Here is a 27,896-nt window from a genome sequence, read left to right on the forward strand (position 1 = left end):
GAGGAACACCTGCAATACTTCTCTGGTGCATTATGCCTCTCTCATGAAACATTCTTCTACATTCATTTTGGAACAATTCTGTTCCATTATCACTTCTCACATTTTTCACTCGTACATTAAAATGATTTTCAATGTAATTAAAGAAAGTATTGAGAATATCCTTCCCCTGTTCCTTGCAGGAAAGCATATGTGTCCAACTCTACTATAGTCATCTACTATAGTAAGGAAATATCTTTCACCTGTTATGGTAGGGATTGTATACGGTCCCTAAAGATCTACATGAATAAGATCAAAAATCCCATTTGCAATTGCATTACTTAATTTGAAAGGAAGTTTATGGTGTTTTCCTACACAACATGTATCACAAAAGAAATTCTTTAAGGAATTACAATTGCAAATAATCAATATGTCTCATCTTAGAAAGAGAACTATGTCCTAATCTAGCATGTAGAACATTCAATTTACTTTCTTCATTACAGACAGCTACATTATTTCTCATCTTCTCTCTTTCTCTTTTCCTTCATCACACTTCATCACCAGCCTATACAGCCTATTCTCTTTCACTCCCTTCGCAACATCTTCCTTAGAATAAGGGTCCTGTAAGATACAACTCTCCGTATCAAACACCACATTGAGATTGTTGGTTTCAATTAGTTTACTCACTGATAATAATTATGTTTAAATTCCTCAATAAACAACACATCTTGAAGAATCAGCTTGCTTGACAACCTTACCTCTCGACTCTTTTCAACTAATTAATTTCACAGTTCCATCAGGAAAACCTACTTTGATAGGTTTAATAAGTGTTCTAAAACAAGTAAAAACTTGCTCATTTCCACACATATGATCAGAGGCTCCAAAATCAACAATCCAAGTATTCTTATATCATACTTTCGACTAAAGGTTATAACATTTGAAACTAAGATTATACCTGCAAAGTTCGCCATTTTTCTACTGGTAGTTCTAGAGGATTGCTAATTGTTGAAAGGTTTCATTACTTCCTATACCATTGTAGATACAAGTTTGTTGTCAGCTTTTCCTTCTCCATTCCCGTTCTTGTTTCCACATCCCAAGGGCTTTTCCTCGACATACATACTCATCTTCTTCTCTCCCAGTATGCCAGCATTAGCGGCATAATTTCATACCACCTTTTCCTTTTTGATTTTTCTTGAACCAATCTGGAAATCCGTGGATCATGAAGCATCCATCGATTGTGTATTTGTGTGTCCTTTCATTTTGTAGTGTTCACACCATTTCTTCATCTTTATTTCTCTTGTCTCCCTTCCTTGAAAACCTCCAGCTATACTCTTCCTTGATTCATTCTGTTCACAGCAAACGCACTTGCTTTAGTGGTGTTCTTCCCTTTTATTTTCTGTCTTTGCTTCTCTGCTTGATGCACCAAGTGAAAAACTCTGTTCAAAGTGGGAAGAGGTTCCATTGCATTATATTTCCAGCTATATTTTCATTTTTCTTTTTCAATCCCATTACAATGTCTATGGCTTTGTTCCTCTCTTGTATCTCTATGAACTTCTTGAGTAGTTCACAGGTGCATTTCTTCATTGCACTACAAGTGCATTCAGGTAATCCTTCTGCATCTTGTATCTCATCCCAGATCTGTTTTATCTTGAAATAATACTCAAATACTAGCATGTGTTCTTGTTCCAGGCTCTTTACTTGGTTCTTTAGAGGGTAGAGCAATGGTGCATTATTCTCTCCATATCTTTCTTTGAGTTCACTCCATAACTTCTCTACAGAATCTATGTATGTAAAGTTGTTAGCAATCTTCTCATCCATAGATCTGCAAAGCCATCCTCTAAGCATGTAATCGTTCTTCATCCAAAGTGCATACTTTGCGTCAGTAGTGTGTGGTTTCACCACCTTTTCCTTCCAAGAATCCAAGCTTGTTCTTAGATCCCAGTGCCAGCTTGATGCTCCTGCTCTAGTTAAGAAAATTCTCTCCATTAAATGTAATATTCCCAAGTGGAACATTAGCATTGTCTGAGTTTGCAAGAAACAATGGGCCTGCATACCCAATCTCATTCTTTGCTTTCTTATCTCATGCCATCTTAATTAGTAGAGAATCAAAAATTTCTTCTGGTTTCAACATGTATCTAAAGGAGAAAGGAAAAAACTTGAAACTTTTCTAACCTTGCTGCTCTGATACCATGTAAAAGTTTTGATCTTTTGGTTTATGATTTTGAATTTCGAGGAAGAATGAAATCTATATTGATTTCTGCATTGCGGATCTCACCCTTTACAACCTAGACTGCGGCTTTATATATACAACCCCACATATGCCAACCCTATATAGTACACATGGACAAAAGACAAAAACAGCTAGCAAAAAGAAACAAAAGGGGCTACAGCTATGCACACCAAAGATTACAGCTATACGAAGAATAACATGTGAAAACATGTTATTTTCTACAGTTTGCTTCAAGATGCTTTACTTCAATATCAAACATCAAAATCACCAATAATGTACGGCGAATATGATCAAGAAGAGAAAATACAAGCTAATTAGATTCTTATCATAATGTGAACTAAACACGACCTAATTATTTAATAACATCATTAAGAAGAGGGAACAAGGGAAAAAAGGGAATACTCTAAATGAGATTATAATTATACCCGAATGTCAAACAAACTTTTGGGTGTTACGATTTATGAAGCTAAATTAGAAATCGTTGTTGCATGTGAATATCCTTAAATATGAAAGAACTTTTTATCTTAACTATATATTTTCATGAAGTAATAGATCATTAGATTGCCATCATTGAGACCGAAAAAAGCACATTTTCAACTTCCAAAAGTATGTTTTATGACTCAAAAGTTACTACGCATTGCAACGACATGATGGTGATTCAAGCATGAAATGGTGGCCATGTTTTTACTAATTCAATTCCATGGTGGCAAAACTTGCCATGCATGAGTCACACTCACACCTCAATCTTGCAAGTTTACACATCAGCAAGAAAGTGAAATATAACTGAAATTAAACGTGTCAAACTAATTCAGGTTTGGATATACGTCAACTTTATAATCAATTTGGGATAGGAAATAAATAAAACATGTTCCAAACTTTAACTTGTCGAGTGGTTCTTCTTCGGGTAAAAAGTCTAAAAAAATCATTATAGAAGCACCGTTATAAAAATAGTGTTAGGAAATAAACTAAACTTATCAAATATCAACAAGATTTGTTTTAGGAAAAGATATATAGTATCCTTTATTTATATCTATCTTTTATGCTTTCCTAATTAGATGAAGATTGTAATTAGGAAATTAGATAGATTTTAGAAATATAATCAATCTAAGATTATTTAGGCTTGGGTAGCAAGTAAAATATCCTAATTGATGTGGGTTTCTAGGTTAGCCTATATAAGAGGGTTTAGACTTACTAGATTATTAAATGATGGTTTAAAGATGGTTCATCAATGATGATTTATTGAGGAGGAAAATCATCAAGAGGGTGAAAGACGATGGTTTATTGAGGAGGAAAATGGGTTATTGTCTTATTTTGTCGGAACTTAATAATATAATATTTTGTTTGATGGGAAGATATCTAAATTTCTTCATAAACATTGTCTCTTTTATTATCGTATTTTGCTATTTATTCTATATTATGTTTGAGTGTGAGTTCCCAAGTCGTTCCATTGCACACTTCCGTTATAACAAATAGATCGATATTAAAGAAAATATTACACTACAGTAAATTTAGTACTATTAACGGCATCCACATAAACGAGTGCACCTAGCTAGTGCTAGATTTTAGCCTCTAGTAATCAAATAGATAACCAATTAAAGACTATATATATCCCTATTTTTTTAAAAGTATGAGTAAACTCTTATGAATAGTGTTAAGACTATTATACCCTAAAAATGTTTATTTACGTATTTACTCCTATTAAAAGCATGACCACACTTTATGAATAGTATTGAGACGATCATGTCCTTAAAATTTTTATTTACATATTTACCCTCATTAATGTTAATTCTTTAAACTTTTAAGAATAGTATGTGGACATATTTACCCTCATTAATGTTAATTCTTTTTTAAACTTTTAAGAATAGTATGTGGACATTTATAACCCTAAAATATTTGTTTACATATTTTCCTTAATTAAAGTTACTAGCAACTCCAAATCGAAAGAACTTTCGGACATAGCTAACTATAACGCGCGCATCGCGCGTGTTAGCCTCCGTATTATAATACGAAGTATGCATGTAAACAATTGAAGAACCTCTTTCAAAATAATGGACAATAATAATGTTGATCAATAAAAAAATATTGTAATTTATTGCAATATAGTATTGTTAATTATCTCGACGTACCTCTAACCCTTCTCTAACAAACCTTAATTAGTTGCTAATACAAAATTCGTCGATTTTAAGGTAGATTTTGATTTGTACTATTGGTTTGGCCTTTCCGATCCTTCAAAAGCTTCTTTGCTTACACAAGCATTCATGGATGGTTTGTGCATCATCACCTGCCTTAATAATATATTACTAATTATGGTTAGACTAGATTATTTATGTAACCAAAAGAAAGTTTATAGGTAAAACTAAAATAAACGAATTAAGGCCAATTTATCTAAAGTTGAGTTTGGATCTATTTGTTTCCTCTTTACAAAAAGGAACAAAACATCAGAACATGGTATCAACTACCAACTTCTTGAATAAGAAAAATATATCATAAAATTTTGGATGCTTGTCTAAAAGTTTCAAGATTATTCTATCTCCAACTTGCTCCAATTTCTTACTACTAGTATATATACATATGCTCGTCTTCATTCACCATCATAAGCATCCTAAGTCCTCATTCGATTTCAAACTCGAAAAGAGCTTACTGATAGCAAAAAAATTGTTTAACAAGGTCCAAATTTTTACAAGAAATGGAAGGAGCAGATGCATTCAGATCCTTAAAGTGTATGCTAGGGGATCATGTCCTTAAAATTGAGTCGTCGATAAATGATCAAAACAAACTTGTGAAGTTATTACCAGCACCATCTAGCCGTATTGCAGATGGGTATAACTCGAAAAATATGATGCAGAGTAAAAAAGAATCAGTTATCAGCACAATGAACAAGCTCGGTATGTTTAGAACAGAATAAATTATGTAAATTTAAAAACCAAACTCTTAATGATTTCTAGGACTTAATTTTTGTGTATACTGATTTCTTTTTACAGCAAAAGGGAAGCTGAGTTTAGGAGCAAATATTCTGCAAGTAGGTGGGGTGGAAAAAGTATTCAGAAGAATATTTACTGTCAATGAAGGAGAAAAGCTTCTGAAGGCTTCTCAGTGCTGTTTGTTCACCACAGCCGGAGCTCTTACAGGCCGCCTTTTCATCTCCACGGAAAATCTGGCTTTCTGCAGCGACAAAGCCATTGCCAAGTATTCTTCTCCTTCAGGGAAAACTTGCAGATATCATTACAAGGTAAATCAATTTTACTTACTAAACATATAGTACTGTCAATCAATCTGTAATATATTGCAGACTGTTCTGTTTTAATGTTTAAACTGAAGTGTATTATTGAATCTAAATGCAGGTTGTAATTCCTCTAAGAAATTTCAAGCAAGCCAACCAAAGTGAAAATGTGAAGAGGCCATCGAAAAAGTACCTACAAGTTGTGACCAATGATGAGTATGAGTTCTGGTTCGCGGGATTCCTGAATTACAAGAAAACTTTCAAAAGCCTACAGCAAGCAATTTCCGGGACTCTATGAGCCTTAATTAGATGAGATCGAGTGAATGAAAGTTTGACATGGATCAGTAGGAAAACCATTTATTTTTCCACAATGATCAATCAGGCTAGCTTTCTGTAGATATATATGTATACAAGAGTAGCTTTGTAAATGCTGTTTAGGATTACTGAAACATTTTATCTTCAGTAAATGAACCTGTCCATGCAGCAGTATTAAGTAGACAAACATTGTATAACTCAAATTTCAGAAACAGGATGGTTTAAACTTTAAACCATCTCTGATTTGATGAATGTTCGAATAAATGATTATGATTTGTGATTTGATATGGTTATCTTTAGGCCTTACACAGACGTAATAAACAGCACATATCTGAGCCCCGAATTGATTTTCATATTGTATTACAACTCAATAGCATAGATATTAAAAAAAATATCATATCAGTAGCACTGAATAATTTTTAAGAAATCAAAATCAAGGAATTCATTTGTGTGAAAAAGAGAATTGTAAAATAAGATTTACTTTTTCTCGAGTTTTATACAAAGAAAGACTTGTGGAATTCAATTGATTTATTTGTTCTTGTTTAACATGCTTACTTACAATGGAAAAACTTACATATTTAGAGGAAAATCAACACAAGTTTCTATATGCTTATGTACCCTCTACAATATGTAGAAGGAATAGATTAAATCTGGTAAAAGAAGGGAGGAAATACGAAGTATATTTTTAGAGCAATTTGAATTTCTACCTAGCATTTACGGCTGCACCAAAAAATTACAGCATATTGTCTACATAGATCAGAAGAGCTTACAACATGGTGTACCTTAAGGTTGCATAACAGCTATTGTCAGGTTTGTTGCCTTAATTATTATTTTTTTGGCTCCTTGGTTGCGTAACAACTACAGTTGGGTTTGCCTTAGGACGTCTACATGTATGGAACACGGTCACATAATGAAGATGGTTAGTGGTTACTTAGCTTGACCAAATAGATATGGACCAGTAGTTGATCATACAACCAAGGCATCACCAAGTGGACGCGCAGGACAGAAAAACAGTTTTAAGTACTTGCTGAAGTATTTGGATATGCCAAGTGTTAGTAGTCATACATGGGGTAACCTTTACCCCAAACTCATACTCTTGCTTATTGCTATTCTGTAATATATGCTTCTTCCTTGGTTAGTACATATATACAACATTTTGACTTCTGAACTATTTACATACAAAATTTAACTTTAATTTTGACTAAATAAATAAAACATAAGTGTTATTATATAAGATGTCATGACATTTGATTCAATACATATATTCAGTGTATCAACGTTTGATTAGTCATTCCTTGAAATTTTTTTAGAGATGTTGATGATCAAAGTTCGACATTAATTAATAAGCATGAAAGTCAAATCGTTACTTGTATTTAGAAATGGAGTAAATAGTCGATGTCTAATCTTGATGCTAATTTTACTTTATGTAACTCTGAATCTTAATTGATAGTGAAAGAATCAATGGATGTCCAATTCCTGATATTTTATAAATTATATATCAACCTCTTCCTGATATTTTTCCTGTCAACAGACCTTCATCTGACCAGAAGCTGATTCAGCAAACTTTTTGTTGCATGTGAGTATCCTAAATGTTTGGGGAAGCTTTAATTTTTACCCTTTCCAAAGCAAATCTACCTGAATCCAAGCCTAAGGAATATCCTTCATTAGGAAATCAAAGGAAAAAGTAAACTATCCTTGCCCAAAGTATATGATTTCTGACTCAAAAGTTGTTATAGATTGCAATGTTGCTGATTCATATATGACATTGCTATTGTCCATGATTTTTTTTTAATCTTTCCCACGACGGCAATCCTTGTGTCACACTCACACCTCAATCCTGCAAGCTTACACTTCAGCAGAATCAAACAAAAACAGAACGACAAAACATAGACGCAGCCAAAAGAAAATAGCAATACAATGGAAGTAATGTGTGGAATATGCTGATCGATGTATAAATCAACATCAGTTATTAGTAAACTATCAAATCTGTCAGCCAAGTCAGTTTTAAGTTGGCTAAACTCAGATTTGTACAGGTCAATTGTTAGGTCCTTTTAAAAAAAAATGGCTTTATAACAGGCTGCAGTAGGCCTTATAAAAAATCTGTTCAGCACCATATATTTTTGTACAAGTTTTGTTTTGTACAAGAATAATGACCCTTAAGATATTAATTTGGCATTTTAAGTAAAAGAAACATAAAGTTTTGTTCTTATAAAAACCTTCTACCTACAATACAGTCACAATTTTTAGGAAATATAGTCACAAATCTTGATGTGTTTTGAAACGATCTTTTGATTGTTTATCAAGAAGATAAACTTGGAAACTAACCCTCAAAGCGAGAAATTCCCTGCTTACCTATTTATGTATACAAACATGTTACATTTAATTACCTGAAGTCCACCAACACCACTTGCTAATTTTTATCAACTGTCTCCACCTGTTACTATAACTAAACAAAAAAGATTTAAACCTAAAGAAAAAAAAAGGGAGACAAATACTTTTCTAAAGTAGATTTCGCCTCTTTATAAAAAGCAATCAAACACAGTGGTATCAACTTCTTTTGTTTAAGAATTCATACTTGCTGATCCTTGGATGACTCATTCCTTGTAAAAGTTTCAAGATTCTTTCACCAACTTGCTTCACTTCTTTGCTATATTATATATATCCATGGTTGTAACGCGCTTCATTCCCTCCACTAATCATCACATAAAACTTGCTACACCCATTCTCAAGTTTTGAACTATAGAGATACAAAAAAACAAACAAGGTAAAAAAATGGATGTTGCTTATGCATTTCAGTCCGCGAAATGTACACTTGAGGATCATGTCCTCAGACATCAGCACAAGCCAATGAAACTATTGATTGCACCCTCTAGTCATAATGTAGATGGGTGCAACTCTAAAATTATGAAGAAGGGTAAAAAGGAATCAGTAATTAGCGCAATGAACAAGCTTGGTATGTCACGATATATGTATACTAGTGTATCATGTCATATCTGTTTATTTCTGTAAATTTTAAGGAGGATTCTGTTTTACTGAGGACTAATTAAAATTTTTGTGCTAATTGATTTTGTTCCACAGCAAAAGAGAAGCTGAGTTTAGGAGGAAAGATTCTAAGTGTAGGCGGAGTGGAAAAAGTATTCAGACGTATGTTTAACCTGAATGAAGGCGAACAGCTTCTGAAGGCTTCTCAATGCTCTTTGTTCACCACAGCAGGACAGCTTACAGGCCGCCTTTTCGTCTCCACTGATAAGATAGCTTTTTGCAGCGACAAAGCCATTGCAAAGTACTCTTCTCCTTCAGGGGAAACTCTAAGATACCATTACAAGGTAAATCAATTTAAAGGCCTTTAAACATACCATAAATACAGTATTACTGTCAGTACAATTATTTATCAGCTGCTTTTTTTGTTACTTAGATTGTTCTGCTATATTATTTTAGCTAAAGTGCATTGATCTGTATAATGCAGGTTGTGATCCCTTTAAGTAAGATCAAGAAAGCCAACCAAATTGAGGACATGAAAAAGCCATCGAAAAGGTACATTCAAGTAGTAACTGATGATGAATTCGAGTTCTGGTTCGTGGGATTCCTAAATTACAAAAAGACGTTCAGAATCCTACATCAGGCACTCTCTTGTGAGCCTTTGTTACACAAGATGAACTGAATGTTGAACTCTAGAAAAACAGGAAAATGAATTGTTTTCCTAGCCCAATTAGGCCTTGTATAGAGGTAGATACACATGATTATTTTAGTAGATAGCTCTGACCTGTAAATACATTGGTTGGGACTATATTCGGCGATGGAGGGAAGGTATGTAGGGAAAGTACAGGCTATCAGCCAGATGAATTTGTACATTAAATACGCGCTTCTAATGGCATTGCAATGGCCGCGGTAGAAGCAACTTCACCTGTGTATATTCATTGAGCTATGAGTATTTTTAAGATGCTAGAGTGTAATATAAACACATGGATTTTATTCATGAGGATATATTTACTTCCTTCTGTTGCATAAGTGTATAACACTCAGATGCTCCCTAGCTACATAGTAGGTGGATAAATCAAAACGGATTTTGGCATTTGTCAAAATAACAACTTATGTTCTTTGGAATTTAACTATATACAATTACTTCTTATGTTACGAAGTATTTGGGTTTAATTATATGTTCTGATTATTATATGCTATGATTTTGTGTTATTTTTACAAAGTTAAAATTAATATATGTTTATTTGAGTTTGTGTCAAAATTATTCTTTTTCTGTTCTTACGTTATAATGACGATAATTAAAAGACATTTGTATGCAATTGATGTTGAAAACTTAAAATTTTAAGTGGAGAAGAAGGTTAAATGTGAAATTTAACTCAATTCATTTAAAATGATTTCCATGCATGCATGATAATTTCTTACATACAATATGTCTAAGTGAACATACCTAATAATAAGCGGCTAAGAGCCAAGGCGTAGTCAAATTTTGCCCATTATTATAGAGACCAGGCGTAGAATATATATTATATGGTCATTGTCATAGTCAAAATAATATCTATTTAATACTCAATTTATAATCAAATTGTGCATCATATGTTAAGCCTAATATTGTATAGCTAATGGGCCAATGATACCGGCCCTAATCTCTTGTTAGGTTTTACTCTCTTCGTTACGCATTAGTTGCAACACTTTTCATTTTCGTCCGTTTCATATTAGTTGCAACACTACTATATTTGGAAAGGACCCACCTTTTTTTTATAATTTCTCTCTCCCACTAACCCCACTTTCACAAATATTTTATTATTTATCCTTCCTACCAACCCCACCCACATTATTTCTATCTCTTAGTAACATTACTTTATATTATAAGCCTATAAGCCTAGTATATAATTTTCTTAAACTATGAGCTAAGTCTCTGTTGCAACTAATGCGAAACGGAGGGAGTATATATATACTTGTTCATACAGTAATACAACTAAGGAAAAATTGATTCCTGACATTGTTATCGAGGCCTCTAAATTTCTAAACCCTAAAAAGAATAATTCCTTTCTTCTCTTCTGTAATTCTCTACTACTTATGAACAACGGTGGATGAAGGTTGTTCTTCTTCTCACTTATACAATCAACATAGTACTTTGCATTATGCTGATTCTCTATCAAAGCAACATGATAAGGCGAATTTATATTGTACCCACTGCAATTGATCGGGTCACGATTACGATGCTTGATTTTTGGTCCATAGCTACCCTGATTGGTGGCTTGAAAAATACGGCAATTACGAAATAATGAAGGTTATCGCTGCCCCGTACACTACTCTATCTACTGCTGGTGCTAATGTGTCGCCTACTGCTGTCCTGGCTCACGCTACGACAGCAGCCTGCAATACTTTCACCCCCGATTGTTCGCCAGACTTGAGGATCACTGATTATTTTTCTTTGTCGTGGATTATTGACACAGGTGCCTCTCATCATGTAACAGGTGACGAGTTTTCTCTAATAGATATTCAATCCATTCTACCATGCCCTGTTGGTCTTCTGGACGGTGCTCAAGCAATCGCTATAAAGGAGGGCCGTGTTTTCCTGGAGGATGGAATTATTCTTGAACATGTCTTATTTGTTCCTAAATTAAATTGCAATTTGATATCAGTGTCTAAATTAATTGATGATTCTCACTGTTATGTACGATTCACTAATTCTTTATGTGCTATCCAAGATCAAAATTCGGGGAGCCTGATTGGAGGAGGTGAACGAATAGATAAACTCTACTATTTCCACTGTATCCCTAAAGTATGTGCGGTCACAGGTCCGGAGGTCTCAATATTTGAGTTATGACATCGACGTTTGGGGCATCCTTTTGAAAGAGTTGTCAAGTTACTTCCTGCTATTAGAGGTACTCTTGTAGTAAATATTTACATAAGGCATGTGAAGTTTGTCCTCAAGCTAAGCAAACCAGGGATTGCTTTCCTATAAGTGGTAGTCGTGCTAGGCATATTTTTAAAATGATACATTGTGATCTATGAGGGTCGTATAAAACTCCCTCTACTTGTGGTGCACACTACTTTTTGACCCTTGTTGATGATTTCTCAAGGGGTGTTTGGGTTTATTTGTTGAATGACAAAACCGAGGTCTATTCATCTTTTTGCTCATTCTTTGGTATGATTAAGACTTAATTTGATGTGTCTGTGAAATATGTTCGGAGTGACAATGGTACGGAATTTAAACACATGCTTCCCTACTTTGATGAACATGACATTTTGTTTCAAACTTCTTGTGTTGGTGCTCCACAACAAAAAGGTCGGGTTGAGCGTACACCAACATATATTAAATGTGGGTCGAGCATTAATGTTTCAAGGCAATCTGCCGATTGATTTGTGGGGTGAATGTGTTCTTGGGGCGGTATATTTGATCAATCATATGAAGCCCTTTCTCGGATTTCATGGGTCTCAATCTGGGATAGTATGTCGCCTGCAGAAGTCGTTGTATGGTCTTCGACAAGCACCCCATTTCTGGTTTGCCAAATTGTCTAGCTCTCTCAAAATGTACGGTTTCATACAATCGTACTCCGATTATTCTCTATTTATTAATTACTCTGAATCATGAGGCTATTCATCTTAGTGTCCTTGTGTATGTTGATGATTTTATTATTTTGGGGAATAACTCTTCTGCAATTTCTACATTCAAGTCATACTCAAGTGATTGTTTTCATATGAAAGATTTGGGTGTTAGAAGTACTTTCTTGGTATTGAGGTTGCACGAAGTTCGGAAGGCATATTTTTATGTCAACGGAAATACACCCTTAATATTATTGCAAAGTATGGTTTGTTAGGGGCAAGGCCAGCTGGTACTCCGATTGAGAAAAATCATACTCTGGTGAAATCGAAAATACCTCTTATTGATGATCCCAATATGTATTGTCGTCTTGTGGGTTATTTGATTTATTTGTCTTTCACTAGACCTGACTTGGCCTATACAATTCATATCTTATCTCAATTTATGCAACACCTCGTCAAGATCATTAGGAGGCCGCACTTCGTACGGTACGCTACTTGAAAGGTTGGTGTGACTCGGATTAGGCTAATTGTCCTTTAACGAGACGATTGATTTCTAGTTGGTTGGTGTTTCTTGGTGGTTCCCCGGTTTCTTGTAAGACCAAGAAACAACATACTGTCACTAAGTCTTCTGCGGAGGCAGAGTATCGTTCCATGTCGGCCATTACTTATGAGTTGAAATGGTTGAAGGCGCTGCTGGACAGTTTGGGAGTTTCGCATCGACGTGCGATGAGCTTGTTTTGTGATAGTCAATCAGCGTTATATATTGCACAGAATCTGGTCTTTCATGACACACTAAGCATATTGAGGTCGGTTGTCATTATGTTCGGGATGCAATTCAGGAAGGGGATATTAGTCCATCTCATGTGAAAACAACTGATTAACTCGCAAATATATTCACTAAGGCCTTAAGCAAACACCAATTTTTGTATTTGCTTGGCAAATTGGGCATTTGCGATTTGCATGTTCCAACTTGAGGGGGGGTGTTAAGTCTAATATTATATAGCTAATGAGCCAAGTTACTTGCCCTAATATCTTATTAGATTGTATATATATATACTTATTTATACAAAAATATAACTAAGGAAAATTGATTCCTGACATCATATATTTGGGTTGGTATCCAGATTTCTAAAAATTCATCGTATATAAAATATTATTGTCAACTCAAGATGATGTATTTTGAAGATAGTGACAAAATATAAGATTTCTTCGCTTCCAATTAAGCTGAATTTTTAGTGGCAATATTTGGTGTTAACAAAATTAATTGCACGTTTCGACAATTCCATGTGTCATCTTGTCAGCAACCAGTCATCTTGTATAATGCTCATTGAATTGGATTATAACATTATTTGAAAAATATCCAGAATAAAACCAAACGAAAGAAAAAAGAAAAAGTAGTCAAACATATACTAGTAGTAGTCATAAGCTAGGAACTTGTCAAGTTAGAGCTAGATATTGATTTGTGTAACGTAGGTGGCTGGACTGGTAACGCTTGCGTGAGGGATTTTGGTCTATTAATTAAAGTTATGTAAAAATTTAACGATAAAAATAATTTTATGATGAATTTTTAGATAAATTCTATGATAACTTTTTTCTTTTAATCTATAGATTTCTTCAAAATCACATAACACAATCTCAACAAACAAATTTAATCTTACGCTGCATTTGATTTGGTTGGGTATCTTATGTTAGTCATCAACTAGTGAGTATATAACTATATATATCCTTACTTAGGTTTTTTTTTAATCGATATCCTTACTTAGTTAAGCAAGCCAATTCAATGTCAATCTCATTTTTAATACAAGAGTATATACCTAGCTTTTCGTTTTATATAGTATAATATTTCAATTAGATAAGGTAAATTAGTATAGTAAAACTTTTACAAAAACCTACCTTGCCTCTTTCAATTTAGGTCTAAAATATTTGAAAGATGGCATCAGAAAGCAACATTGCCGACTCAAAAGCTACAATGCTTACACATGGATGATATATATTCTCTAACCCCACACCACTTTCAATTCTAATTCATTCTAAGACTTCACATTTTTGAAAATATATATAATATTATAACTTTGTTAATATACAGATAGTTTAATTAAAGAAATTGGAAAGCAAATGAAATATATACAATTATACATGCATCAAAATTTATAAAGTTTTATAACATTTTGTTCCTATATAAACCTCCTTTTGACAAACATATTTTCCATCACCAACTAGCATTTGCATCAATTCATGTTAGGAGAAACTTCTAGTCTTATCAAGAGTTAAAAGAGAGATCATTAATTCACACGAAGTTAGCGAAAATGAACATTTCGAAGGCATTTCAATCATCAAGGAGCATGAAGAGTATGCTCGGAGATCATTTGCTTCGAAATGGTTTGCCAAGAATAACTTATGATCAAACAAGGAAAACATCGTCGATCAAATTATTATCTGGACCTTCTTCCGGTGGCCAAGTGGATGGAGCTTTGATCACTTCAAAACAACAACGTATTAAAGGGCAATCAGTTTTTACCACGATGAATAAACTTGGTACGTATGACCAACCTTCAATTCATATACTCCTACATGTATGTAATAATACTTTGGATAATTTTTTTGAAAATCATGAGGGTACAATATTAATGGTCGTTTATTTAAATTAATGCAGTGAAAGGAAAATTGAGCTTGGTAAGAGGATTTGACAAAGTGTTTAGACGAGTATTTAGTGTACGAGAAGGAGAACAGTTGTTAAGGACTTCTCGTTGCAGCTTGTACACCACGGCAGGTCCCATAGCAGGCCGCCTATTCGTATCCTCCGAGAAACTCGCCTTCTGCAGCGACAGGCCAATCGCGAAAGTCTCCTCCCCTGCCGGAGAACCCCTTAGGTTCCACTACAAGGTAATACCACCCTTAGCTTACTTAAATCAAGTGGGCGCCCCCATTACTCACTGTGAGAAACGTTTTTGTTTCTCACACTGGCAGATTCGTAAATTAAATGTACCACTTTAATCACGGTGATACATTTTATTTACGAAATGGATGATAAAATTGTACCACTTTAGTCACGGTGGTACCATTTTATTTACGAAACTGTCATTGTGAGAAACAAAAATGTTTCTCACAGTGAGTAACAGAGATTTACTGTTAAATCAATGCACTTGATTATCTATACGTATGTTTGTACGTATTAGGTATCAAATGAATTAAATTTCTAACGCGAATGAAATGTGTTCGTGCAGGTTGTTATCCCGTTAAGGAAGATCAACAAATTAAATCAAAGCGAGAACTCGAAAAAGCCATCACAGAAGTATCTAGAAATAGTAACCGCGGATGAGTTTGAGTTTTGGTTCATGGGATTCGTCAGCTACAGCAAAACTTTGAAATGCTTACAACAAGCAGTCTCCCAAAGCTTAATCTGTTGACTTGTGACGTAAAAATTGATTAATTAAGGCTTTAGTAACTCTGTAAATACAACTTTGTCTTGTCTAGGATTGATAGTAGCTGATGAGCTTGTACATAGTGATTTGTTTGAGACCATCTAATTCAATTATTTTTTATTATTATATATAACTTTTCAAATTCAAGGACACGAATTGATTGCTAAGATTCAAAGCTTAATTAGGTGAAATATACTATAGAATTACATTGATAAATACACGAGAATATGGCAAAAACAAAAATGCTTGCAAATGAACCATTGTACGTACTAGTCCACAACTATTAAACTGTAAGGGTTATTTTTAAGGAATTCATCAGTATATATGAAGTACAGCAACAATTAGGCTTACACTTATAATTTTAAATCTCTATCATACCAGCCCTTATAGATTCTAGGTGAATCGCATTGTGCATAAATAAAGAGTATTATGAAAATGTTTTAAATTTGAGGTAAATATAAAAATTCGGTCTATTATCATTAAAGAATAAAGGGAATATCTAGTACATACAAGACATAACTAAATTTATGTGTTACTTTAACAATCATGAAATACCATGCGTGTATACTTACCAAGGTCTATCGATCGGCTCGATATGATCAAATTGTAATTAACCATTATCATGTAGGGATTATGGGCCGGGATTACTATGAACATTTTGAGGTGCGAATTTTACTTATCCTTTAAGGCCGCCTAACCTTTTAATATGTACATAAAAGCACTCCATAGAAGATATTTCCTCATATTCCTAAGAAAGCTTTTAGTCAATTGGTAAAAAGTATTTTTATGCCTATTATCTACGGATTGGTCAATAAAATGTTGTTTATATTAGAATTTACAAAATTAATAAATTGTAGATTTTGAAACATATGATAAGATGGTTTAGCAATTAGGCGGTGGCAGTCATGTTTTACGCACGTTGGTCTAACATTATCGACAATCTCAAGTGTCAATATAGAGCATTAGGTTTTATTACTCGTATAAATATAAATTAAAAAGACCCATGTTAATATTATAAGCTCACTCACATAACTTTTATATAATATCATTTTTCTCGTTGATTATCACAAACCACCATTTTTTATAAGCAAACCAAACTTCTTTTAATTAATTTTAGATGGTCAAGTTGAATTGGTGTCAACGATCTTATCTATTATGGTAATGTACGTGCATGGTAGTTTCCATATGTTGATAACTATTACCGCATTATATATTATGGCTTCCACGAAATTATACATACCACTAATGTTTAACTCACTAATTTAAAAATAAATAAGGTTAATTTTTAATTAGAAAACAAATTAACCTTTTAATTAGCTCTTGACTACAATAGTGATGGGTGGTTGCATCAGAAAGTAACACTGCGGACTCAAAAGCTAAAAGGCTTAAACACGAATGACATATTTCTATGATCTATTTGTGCTTTAATATCACTCTAATTAATTATATTTAAAGAGAACATTACATAGATTTTCGTCATCACTTTTTGAAAAGCCAATCAAAATATATGAATGGATTTGAATCATCACCAACTTACTTAGTAAGTAAATTGATGGCCCTAAATGTTTACTTTTAGTTTTCCTTTTGATGAGTCATGGATGACTAATTCCACCTAATTTTTATCTTAAAAAATTGTACAAATTTTTTCATACAACCCTTATATATATAACTTGAATCTCACCTTCACAAACTCCCCTCCCACCGCCAACTACCAAATTACACACTATGTGCTCCATCGTCTTATAAACAAATTTCTCAATTGTCTCAAAAATTTAGATTAAGTAATCGAGATCGATTAATTATTATTCATCATAATTAAGCTAAAATGAATGCTTCCGAGGCGTTTAAGTCAAGGAGTATGAAGAGTATGCTAGGAGATCACCTCCTTCGAAATGGGTTGTCAAAATTAAGTTATGATCAAACAAGAAAAACATCTACCATCAAATTGTTGCCTGGGCCTTCTATAGGCCAAGTAGATCAATCATCGTTGATCACTTGGAAACATCGTAAAGTGGATTCAGTTTTTACCACGATGAACAAGCTTGGTATGTATATTTTGTAAATAAATGTTGACCTACCCGCACATCTATGTAAAATTATTTGACTTTTGTAAATAAATGCCACTATGACACAATGAGTAACAGGGAATTAGCGCTTTTAAAATATGAATTAAGGATTATAATTAACTTTTGTTATTCAAACTATGTAGTGAAAGGGAAATTGAGCTTGGTAGGAGGAGTTGACAAGTTATTCAGAAGAGTGTTTAGCCTTCGAGGAGACAATTGTTGAGGGCTTCTCGTTGCAGTTTATACACCACGGCAGGCGCGATAGCAGGCCGCCTATTCATCTCCACAGATGATAGAACAATGTATACTACAAGAAGGGGGGGTGAATTGTAGTGTATGTAGACTATGGTAAATTTTGTGGAATTAAATCTACTACTAAGAGAAAAGACACTGAGATAGGCAATAAATAAATTAACTATGTAAAAATGATTTACAATCACTAATACGTTGCCTAGACTCAAGTTCCGTGAGGAACTCAAGTTACCCAACTGTGATCCCTCAATCACAGTTTCTCACACTTTGTGATTCTACTCCGAATCACTTGTACAGTGTAAACAACTCTCTCAAATCTCACACTTTACAACTCTCACAACCCAAACCCAATTACACAATGATTACAAGTATTTTCTAAAGAACTTAAGAGACTAAGCATGGAAGGAACTTCTCTTTTAAACACTTTGAAACTCTATGCTCAGAATACTTAAGATTGTTTTTCCACCCTTTCAAAACTTAACGTTGATCTGTTTTTATAGGGAGATTATCCAAGCTTCCATCATGTTCCTACTTCCCCCTCAATCCCACGTTCACCTATACTGGGAAGTTGGGATGTAAGTGGAGGAAGTTGAGAACCATGATTTCACTAACTTGACTCCCAAATCCAACGTGCATCCTGTTTTTAAGCAAACAGAATTTTACCAAGTCAAAAATCAGTTTAAAAGAACATTTATTAAAAAGATAAATATTTATTTATTAAAAAGATATTTAAACAATTAATTAATTTAAAATAAATTTATCTTTTAAATTAAAGAATTATTTAGATTTTATTTATTTATAAAATAAATCTTTTCAACTGATTTTATCCCAATATTTTCAAACTGATTTTATCTCTTCCTTAAATTAAGGATTTTGAAAACTGTTAAAAACTTTTCTGAGTCATCCGTCAATCGTCAAGTTCCTTCAGGAACTTCAGGTTCCTTCAGGAACTTCATGTTTCTTCTTAGTTCCTTCCAACACTTTTGTTTCTTAAGTTCATACACTGAGTAACTAAGTATATAGAGATATGAGGACATCTTGAAAGCTTGCATTCATCATCAAGTCTTCCAAACTTTGTTGTTCCTACTCCGGAACATATTACTTCAAACCTGAATCTTCTGCTTAACCAAGACTCTTTTAAACATCATTAGTCGGAGTTTGTTTTACGTAAGTCAATCATCAAAATATAAGGTAGTCAATTCAACAATATTCCCCCTTTTTGATGATGACAAACAAAAACAAACTCGGTTAAAACAAAATAATCATCCAGGCAAATTTCGGAACTATTAACAGTAAACTAATTATATAAACAAAACAGAAAAAAAATAAACTAAGTATTAAGAAGTCTGCATCATTCTACAAATTAATAAATTATGAGATTTATACCTTTGCTTAAACGATGAAGACTTGAAGAGGAATCGGTTTGAGTCCAGCTTTCTGAGTTTGTTTTCTTCTCTTCCCCCTTTTGACATTATCAAAATGATAGAAAGAGCATGCTATATATAGTACTAAACTACGGAGGGAGTAGTAAATCTGAATTCATGAACGATTAAGCATGCGCACACAGTTCATATGCAACCAGAATGAGAATATCAAATTAAAAAACAAATCAAGCCAATTGATTTCAAACCGAATAAAAAAAAAATCTATAAAACAAACCAAAAAAGATCCAAAATTAACAAAAGAAAAACTGAACAGAAGAACATTGTTCATAAATCACAAGAGACAGTGGGGTAGGTATGTTTGGCAGAGAGTGGAAGTGGTAGGAGCTTCATGGTAAAGGAACATCTTTGATTGCCTTGAGAATGGTCTTGTAGCACTGTTCCTTCACCGTAGCTTTGACTTCCTGGGATGAGGAGTCCATATGAGCATTGATTTTATTTTCCAGAGAAATCATCTGAGTTTGCAGCCCCTCAACTGTAGTAGCCAAGTGATCCACTTTAGAGGTAAGGGTAGTTATACTCTGTGTAAGTGTAGTGGACAAATGCTGAAGTTCCTCCTGGATTTGCAAGAGACTTGGACCAGAGCTAAAAGCGCTGAATCCGAAACCAGAAGTACAAGGCTGGGAAGCAAGGGGAGAAGGTATGGTGTGGTGAGCAGGGGATGGAATTTGAGGTGGTGATGGAGTTCCCTCTGGAACAGAAGAGGAGGGGCCCGGAGGAACTTGGGTGGAAGTTCCTTCAGAAACTTTAGTTGATTCTTCATCCAACTCAACAATGACAAGCTCAGAATGCAAGGGTTTGGGTTTGGATGAAGCAAGTCTGACACTCCTCCTTCGTCTGCCTGGTATAGGGGTGTGTTTGACAGAACCCCCAACTTCCTGAAGTAACTCTTGCAGTAATGCCTCCTGAGCATCCTCTTCTCCTTCTCATTCTCTTGATCATCCTCTTCCTCCTCCTCATTTGCACTCTCTACTACCCCATCACTCTTAACTTCTTCTACCTCTTCTTCACAATCCTTCTCTGGTTCTTTCTCTCCAATTGCATTTTTATTTTCCTCACGATTTTCCTCTTTCTTGTCTCCTTCCCCCTCACTGTGTTCCCCCTCGGAATCACTTTGCACATTAGATGCAAAACAAACATTCCCATTCACCACTTTTAATTTCAGCTTTAACAATGATTTTTCTTGAAGGATGTGTTCAGGTTTGAGAATGTATGTCTCGGTTTGTGGCAAAGGAACTTTCAAATCCTGAAACACCACTGTCAAAAGGGAACCATAGGGTATGTGTAGGTCGGGAATGCAATGGTCTAGGTGGGCTATCATTAAGGCAGGAAAGTTAATGCTAACTTTCTTTGCTAGACAGAAGATAAGGGATGCATCTAACAGGGTTACAGTGCTGCGTTTTTGGGAACGAGGAAGAATTCCTCTCCAAATGATGTTGAACAATAGTTTATGCAAAGGAGTTAAGGCATTGTGGTTAGTTGTAGTAACTTTCGGGTTTCCACCAATAAATGTGACAATTTCGGTTTCATTGTGGCCATCTACGGTGTATTTGGATTTGTTTTTGACATAGGTTCTATATCCAATATTTGGGGTTTTAAACAATTTGGCCAAATAACCTGCATCAAACTCAATATTCACACCACCAACCGTAGCACTACATACACCATCAACGCAAACAAAAGAGGAGCAAAATTCATCCATTAATGTAGGATAAATTGGAAACTTTGAACATACATCCAACAAATATATCCAATTTTGATAATCCAACAACTCTAAAATTTCGGAAAACTTACAATCCGTGCACCATGAGTGATCAATTGCATACCCAAGTAAGAATTTGTCGTTTCGGGTTTGCCGGGCTTTGGTGCGACGGGCCTTAGTTTTTTCTGGTTTTTCCTTGGGTTGAGTAGCCTTGCGTTTTGGTGCGTGAGAGGAGGAAGGGATTATCATAGTTGGAGGGACGGGTTTTGATGGTGAGTTCCGTCCGGATCGTCGTTCTAAGGGGTTGGAATTTATGTTGGTTTTCATGGTTGGGTGAATTTTGAGAAAGTAGGAGAAGTGTATAAATGGAGGTTGGTGGGAACGTGAAGGTGAGGAGGGGTTTGTGGGGAGTGACGGGTGATGATAGGTGATGAAGTTGAAGGGTTTGTAAAAAGTGACGGTTTAAGGGGTGTGGTGAAGTGACGGTTTAGGTGAAGTGAATGTGGGAGTGAATGTGGGAAAGCGTGTTAGTGGGGAGGTTGAAAGGTTGTGTGATTTATTTACAATAAAAAGAAAAATAAAAATAAGATAAAATCTAATTGAGAAAAAAAATCTTTTTGTTGTTTTGGAATTTATAAGATGAAAAAAGATAAAATTAAAAATTTAAAGATAAATAAAAATGCCAGTAAGTTACTTCAGAGTAAAATACTGGTTGACCTGTACAGAGCTTTTAAAAAAAAAAAAAAACTTGGAAAATAATATGGCTTAATTTGTCTTCTTTATTGACATAATCACATGATCACACACTCATTAGAATTACATGCTTGTTCATTGCAAGATTCGAGATTATGTTTTTCACACCAAGGTTATATATAGCAATGCTCAGTCGTTTCACTAAGACATACCTTGGGGTTCCAAGAAGAACTGCTCAATTCAGCTTTATCATTCCGAGTTCCAATCGCATCTTTTCGAATTTTTCTCTACTCAAAGGCTTTGTTAGAATGTCAGCAATTTGATATTCAGTTTGTACAAATTCTAATTTAATAGAGCCTTTTTCCACATTGTCTTTTAGAAAGTGATGCCTAACATGAATATGCTTTACACGTGAATGATGTACTGGATCTTTTGAGATGCAAATAGCACTAGTATTATCACAGTATATAGGAACACATTCTAAAATTATGCCAAAATCACGCAACTGTTGCTTTATCCATATTAATTGGGAGCAACATGCAGCAGCAGCTACATATTCTGCTTCAGCAGTGGATAGAGCAACAGTGTTTTGTTTCTTGGAACTCCAAGAAACTGGACAAGAGCCTAAGAATTGAACCATACCTGACGTGCTCTTGCGATTTACTAAGTCTCCGGCATAATCTGCATCAGCAAATCCTTTGAGATCGAATGTATCACTTAGTGGGTAGAATAAACTCAAGTCTGTCGTTCCTTTAAGATATCTCAGTATTCTTTTTACGGCAGTTAGATGCGACTCTTTTGGATTTGATTGGAACCTAGCACAAAGACCAACACTAAAAGAAATGTCAGGTCTACTTGCAGTTAAATATAATAAGGAACCAATCATACCTCTGTACATTGTCTGGTCCACACAAGTTCCTGAGGGATCTTCGTCTAATCTAGAGTTAGTTCCCATAGGAGTGTGGTTAGTCTTTGCGTTGTCAAGGTTATACTTTTTCAGGAGTTCCTTGACATATTTTTGCTGATGTATAAATATTCCTGATTCTGTTTGTTTGATCTGCAGTCCTAAAAAGAAATTGAGTTCCCCCATCATGCTCATTTGGAACTCACTACACATCAAGTCAGCAAAGTACTTGCACAAAGATTCGTTAGTTGCACCAAATATAATATCATCAACATAGATCTGTACAACTAAAAGATGAGTTCCTTTAGATTTTAAAAACAAAGTTTTATCAATTTTTCCTCGTTTAAAATCATTTTCCAAAAGGAACTTAGACAATCTTTCATACCATGCTCTTGGAGCTTGTTTTAGTCCGTAGAGAGCCTTATCAAGTTTAAAAACATGGTTTGGAAAATTTGGATTCTCGAATCCAGGGGGTTGATCGACGTAAACTGTTTCTTTTAATAAACCATTCAAAAACGCACACTTTACGTCCATCTGATACAGTTTAAAACCCATAAAAGCAGCAAAAGATATTAAAATTCTAATAGCCTCAAGTCTAGCAACAGGAGCAAATGTTTCCTCAAAATCAATACCCTCCTGTTGGTTATATCCCTTTACAACCAACCTAGCCTTATTTCGTACAATTGTACCATATTCATCAAGTTTGTTTCGAAAGACCCATTTTAAGCCTATGACCTTTTTATCTAGTGGCTTAGGTTCAGGATGCCATACCTGATTTCTTTCGAATTCATTGAGTTCCTCTTGCATGGCTATAATCCAGTCAGGGTCTTCTAAGGCTTCTTTGTGGTTGCGAGGTTCCAAAGTAGATAGAAAAGCATTGAAGGCACAGAAGTTCCTCATTTGCGATCTAGTCTGAGTTCCTTTGCATAAGTCACTGATAATTTTGTCCAGTGGGTGTGACTTTTGGTGCTTCCAAGGTTTGGGCTGGAAGGTTTGGATAGGAACTCGACTATTCTGATTTCCTGAGCCTGTTGCTTCTTCTTCAGTGATTTCCTCTTGTGTTATTGGTTCCTCGGCAGGTTCTTCATTCTGAGGCTGTTCTCTCGAAGGAACTTCAGTCTGTATGTCGAGTTCCTTCTCTGGATTTTCATGATTTTCATTTAATCGAGTTGGCTGCTTATTTGGAATTACTGCATCTTCTTCTTGTTCTTGAGGACGTACTAGACCAATTTCAAAGTCATAGTCCTCATGTTCCTGTGTACATGGAAGTGGATTAGTTTCATCAAATATAACATGCACACTTTCCTCAACACACATAGTGCGTTTATTGTAAACTCTATACGCTTTACTGTTAGTAGCATATCCGAGAAATACGGCTTCATCACTTCTTTCATCGAATTTCCCTATGTTCCTTTTACCATTATTATGCACAAAACATTTACAACCAAATGCTCTCAGATGAGATATATTCGGTTTTCTGCCTTTCATAAGTTCATAGGGTGTCTTATTTAATATAGGCCTTAGCATGACACGATTTATAATATAACAGGCTGTATTCACGGCTTCTGCCCAGAAGTTCCTTGGAAGATCGCTGGCTATTAACATGGTTCGAGCCATGTCTTCTAAGGTTCTGTTCTTCCTTTCCACAACTCCATTTTGCTGTGGAGTTCTTGGAGCTGAGAAATTATGACTTAAGCCTTGTTCCCTGCATAAATCATCAAATTTAAAATTCTCAAATTCAGTGCCATGATCAGATCTAAGGTGTATCAGTTGATGTCCGGTGGACTTTTGAATTCTCCTGAAAAATGTGACAAACTCATCAAAAGTCTCATCTTTGCTAGACATAAAAATTACCCATGTGAATCTAGAATAATCATCAACAATTACTAAGACATACTTCTTTCCACTTCTACTTTGAATCCTCATAGGACCACACAAATCCATATGAATTAACTCTAAAGGTTTCGTGGAACTCACCATTTTCTTGGATTTAAAGGATGATCTGACCTGTTTTCCTTTCACACAAGCATCACAAATTTTGTCACATAGGAACTTGATTGAAGGAAGTCCCTCTACCAAGTTCCTTGTTCTTAATTTATCAATCAAAGAGAAACTTGCATGACCAAAACGTTTATGCCACAGTAAAGGATCATCCTCAATGACACTGAGGCAAGTTAAGTTGTTCCTCGGAACTGTATTGAGATCCACTGTATAAGTGTTCCCTTTCCGAGTTCCTTCCAGCAAAACTTTCCCAGTGTCATTCTGAATGATGCTACATTTTTCAGAATCAAAACTTACTGAGTTTCCTTTATCACAAAATTGTGATATGCTTAATAAGCTGTGTTTGAGGCCCTCGACTAAAAAAACGTTATCAATAGCTTGGGAACTTGACCTTCCAACTTTTCCTACGGCAACAATGCTGCCTTTCTTATTATCACCAAAGGTCACAGTTCCTCCTGTATAGGCCGTCAGTGAGAGAAATCTTGATTCATCTCCTGTCATGTGCTTGGAACAACCACTATCGAGGTACCATTGGTTGTTCCCCCTCACTACGACCTGCAAAAGAAACTAAGGGTTAGATTCAGGAACCCCATCTTTCATGGGTTCCTTCGTTGATACAGCAGACTCATTTTTCTTTTGCCATACATAAACTATATTTTTAGTGGACTTAAGTTCCTTTCTTTTGCATTCAGTATCTTTGTGTCCTGACTTGCCACAGAAGGAACACACAGTCTCACTAGGAAGTTCCACATAGTTTTTCTTTTTACTACTACTCTTCTTTTTGTGGTTGAAACCCAAACCTTCTGTCCTTCTGGTTTGAGCTTCAAGTATCCACTTTGGAACTCCCATGTGGATTACACTCTCATTGTTTCTTGCTCTTTCTAGATCCTTTTCAAGGAACTCATTTTTGTCTTTAGTAACCTGCAATTCTTTTTTCAAATTTTCAAGATCATCATTAAAGGTTACTAAAGGCAATTGAAGAGCATTATTAGAATCAATGTTAGTGCATAGCAATTTATACTGAGTCAATTCAACATTTAATATGATATTTTCATTTTTGACTCTTTCCAGTGTTTCTTTAAGCATAGTATTTCTATCTAGCAAATCAAAGAATCTTCCCTGAACATCTGTTCTTGAACTATTCAAATATTTCATATGATCCTTATAGATTTCTAGAGCTTTTTCATTTTGTCCAAGTTTAAGACATATTTCTTTATATTCATCCAATGTTTCTATGAGCAAAGAAATTAATTTGTCTTTTGACAGGGATTTCAGAAATTTAGGTTCGAGATTTACCTCCTTTGACCTTTCACTGTGTTTAGCCATCAAACACAGGTTTGCAGTTTCTTCTTCCGTGGATTCTTCTTCATCCTCAGAACTTGTGTCTCCCCACGCAGCTATCATGGCTTTCCTGTAATCAGATTTTGAAAAGTTAGGAGTATTAGATTTTCCGTGTTCCTTCATTTTGCCTTTTCCTTTTTCTGATTCCCAGAGAGGGCATTCCTTGATGAAGTGATCTGTGTTCCCACATTTGTGGCAACCTCCTGTTTCCTTGGAGTATTGGTTCTTCTTGAAGTTCCTTTTCTTTTGGTCACCAAACCTTTTGTTGCGGTACAGCTTTTTTAACTTCCTGACTAGCATGGCAGCTTCTTCCTCTCCAGATTCGGAATCCTCATCACTTGGTTAGGCAACTTTTAAAGCGATTCCTCGGCTTTTTGAGCTTTCTTGACTTTTGTTTGATAGGTGAAGCTCATGAGTTATCAAGGAACCTGCAAGTTGTTCAAGGTTAAAGGTTGTAAAGTCCTTTGATTCCTGCAAAGCAGCCACTTTGGCTCTCCACCGTTCATCTTCAGGAAGGCTTCTTAGAATTTTGCGTACCTGTTCATCCATAGGAACAACTCTACCAAGAGAAACTAATTCATTAGTAATATTTTTAAAACGAGTAAACATTTCTTGAATAGTTTCTTTTGAACCCATTTCAAAACGTTCATATTTAGAAAGCAGTATATCAATTTTAGAACGTTTGACTTCATGAGTTCCTTCGTGGGTTATTTATAGTAAATCCCATATTTCTTTTGCTGTTTTACATCCCATAACACGAGTGTGTTCATCTGGCCCTAAACCCCAAACTAGGAGTTTTTTAGCAGTAGCATTAATCTCTTTCTTCTCAAAGTCATTTCTATCATATTCAGAGATAGGTTTAGGAATTACCTCATTTTCTGCATTGGTCTTGGTTACCTCGTAATCTCCTACTTCGATAGCTCGCCAGACTTGATAATTCTCGGACTGTATGAACATCTCCATCCTTGTCTTCCAATAGGCATAGTACTTCCCATTGAAGAGTGGTGGTCTTTGTGTAGAGTAACCTTCAGCTAGTCTCTCGTCCTTTGACATTGTTCCTCCAGGAACTTGACTCGACAGGGCTTCCTGCTTTTCCGAGTTCCTTGCTCTGATACCAACTGATAGAACAATGTATACTACAAGAGGGGGGGGTGAATTGTAGTGTATGTAGACTATGGTAAATTTTGTGGAATTAAATCTACTACTAAGAGAAAAGACACTGAGATAGGCAATGAATAAATTAACTATGTAAAAATGATTTACAATCACTAATACGTTGCCTAGACTCAAGTTCCGTGAGGAACTCAAGTTACCCAACTGTGATCCCTCAATCACAGTTTCTCACACTTTGTGATTCTACTCCGAATCACTTGTACAGTGTAAACAACTCTCTCAAATCTCACACTTTACAACTCTCACAACCCAAACCCAATTACACAATGATTACAAGTATTTTCTAAAGAACTTAAGAGACTAAGGATGGAAGGAACTTCTCTTTTAAACACTTTGAAACTCTATGCTCAGAATACTTAAGATTGTTTTTCCACCCTTTCAAAACTTAACGTTGATCTGTTTTTATAGGGAGATTATCCAAGCTTCCATCATGTTCCTACTTCCCCCTCAATCCCACGTTCACCTATACTGGGAAGTTGGGATGTAAGTGGAGGAAGTTGAGAACCATGATTTCACTAACTTGACTCCCAAATCCAACGTGCATCCTGTTTTTAAGCAAACAGAATTTTACCAAGTCAAAAATCAGTTTAAAAGAACATTTATTAAAAAGATAAATATTTATTTATTAAAA

At 34.9% G+C, this 27,896-nt stretch overlaps 3 protein-coding genes and 1 pseudogene across 3 annotated transcripts; 3 read left to right on the plus strand and 1 right to left on the minus strand.

Moving 5' to 3' along the window:
• Positions 1-1,416: 1,416 nt before the first annotated feature.
• Positions 1,417-1,962, minus strand: LOC110716361. Its single transcript, XM_021894979.1, has one exon. It carries the CDS (start codon positions 1,960-1,962, stop codon positions 1,417-1,419), a length of 546 nt encoding a protein of 181 aa, XP_021750671.1.
• A 2,751-nt stretch (positions 1,963-4,713) lies between these two features.
• On the plus strand, positions 4,714-6,060 carry LOC110716282 (GEM-like protein 4). The gene is made up of 3 exons (XM_021894891.1): positions 4,714-5,091; positions 5,188-5,435; positions 5,548-6,060. The coding sequence occupies exons 1-3, from the start codon at positions 4,893-4,895 to the stop codon at positions 5,722-5,724; spliced, it is 624 nt and encodes a 207-aa protein (XP_021750583.1). The 5' UTR covers positions 4,714-4,892; the 3' UTR covers positions 5,725-6,060.
• A 1,882-nt stretch (positions 6,061-7,942) lies between these two features.
• LOC110716283 (GEM-like protein 4) lies at positions 7,943-9,893 on the plus strand. Its single transcript, XM_021894892.1, has 3 exons — positions 7,943-8,694; positions 8,820-9,067; positions 9,208-9,893. The coding sequence occupies exons 1-3, from the start codon at positions 8,514-8,516 to the stop codon at positions 9,400-9,402; spliced, it is 624 nt and encodes a 207-aa protein (XP_021750584.1). The 5' UTR covers positions 7,943-8,513; the 3' UTR covers positions 9,403-9,893.
• Positions 9,894-14,410: 4,517 nt separating this feature from the next.
• LOC110716295 lies at positions 14,411-15,817 on the plus strand (annotated as a pseudogene).
• Positions 15,818-27,896: the final 12,079 nt, after the last annotated feature.

Source organism: Chenopodium quinoa, unplaced genomic scaffold (assembly GCF_001683475.1).
Source record: "Chenopodium quinoa cultivar QQ74 unplaced genomic scaffold, ASM168347v1, whole genome shotgun sequence".
NCBI classification, from domain to species: Eukaryota; Viridiplantae; Streptophyta; class Magnoliopsida; order Caryophyllales; family Amaranthaceae; genus Chenopodium; species Chenopodium quinoa.

Excerpts from the sequence above, each read along its gene's own strand:
- LOC110716361 (XM_021894979.1), bottom strand. The coding sequence starts at position 1,962 with ATGGAGAGAATTTTCTTAACTAGAGCAGGAGCATCAAGCTGGCACTGG.
- LOC110716282 (XM_021894891.1), top strand. The coding sequence starts at position 4,893 with ATGGAAGGAGCAGATGCATTCAGATCCTTAAAGTGTATGCTAGGGGAT. Across the intron at positions 5,092-5,187 it reads CAGCACAATGAACAAGCTCG|CAAAAGGGAAGCTGAGTTTA; the intron begins GTATGTTTAGAA and ends TTCTTTTTACAG. Across the intron at positions 5,436-5,547 it reads CTTGCAGATATCATTACAAG|GTTGTAATTCCTCTAAGAAA; the intron begins GTAAATCAATTT and ends ATCTAAATGCAG.
- LOC110716283 (XM_021894892.1), top strand. The coding sequence starts at position 8,514 with ATGGATGTTGCTTATGCATTTCAGTCCGCGAAATGTACACTTGAGGAT. Across the intron at positions 8,695-8,819 it reads TAGCGCAATGAACAAGCTTG|CAAAAGAGAAGCTGAGTTTA; the intron begins GTATGTCACGAT and ends TTTGTTCCACAG. Across the intron at positions 9,068-9,207 it reads CTCTAAGATACCATTACAAG|GTTGTGATCCCTTTAAGTAA; the intron begins GTAAATCAATTT and ends TGTATAATGCAG.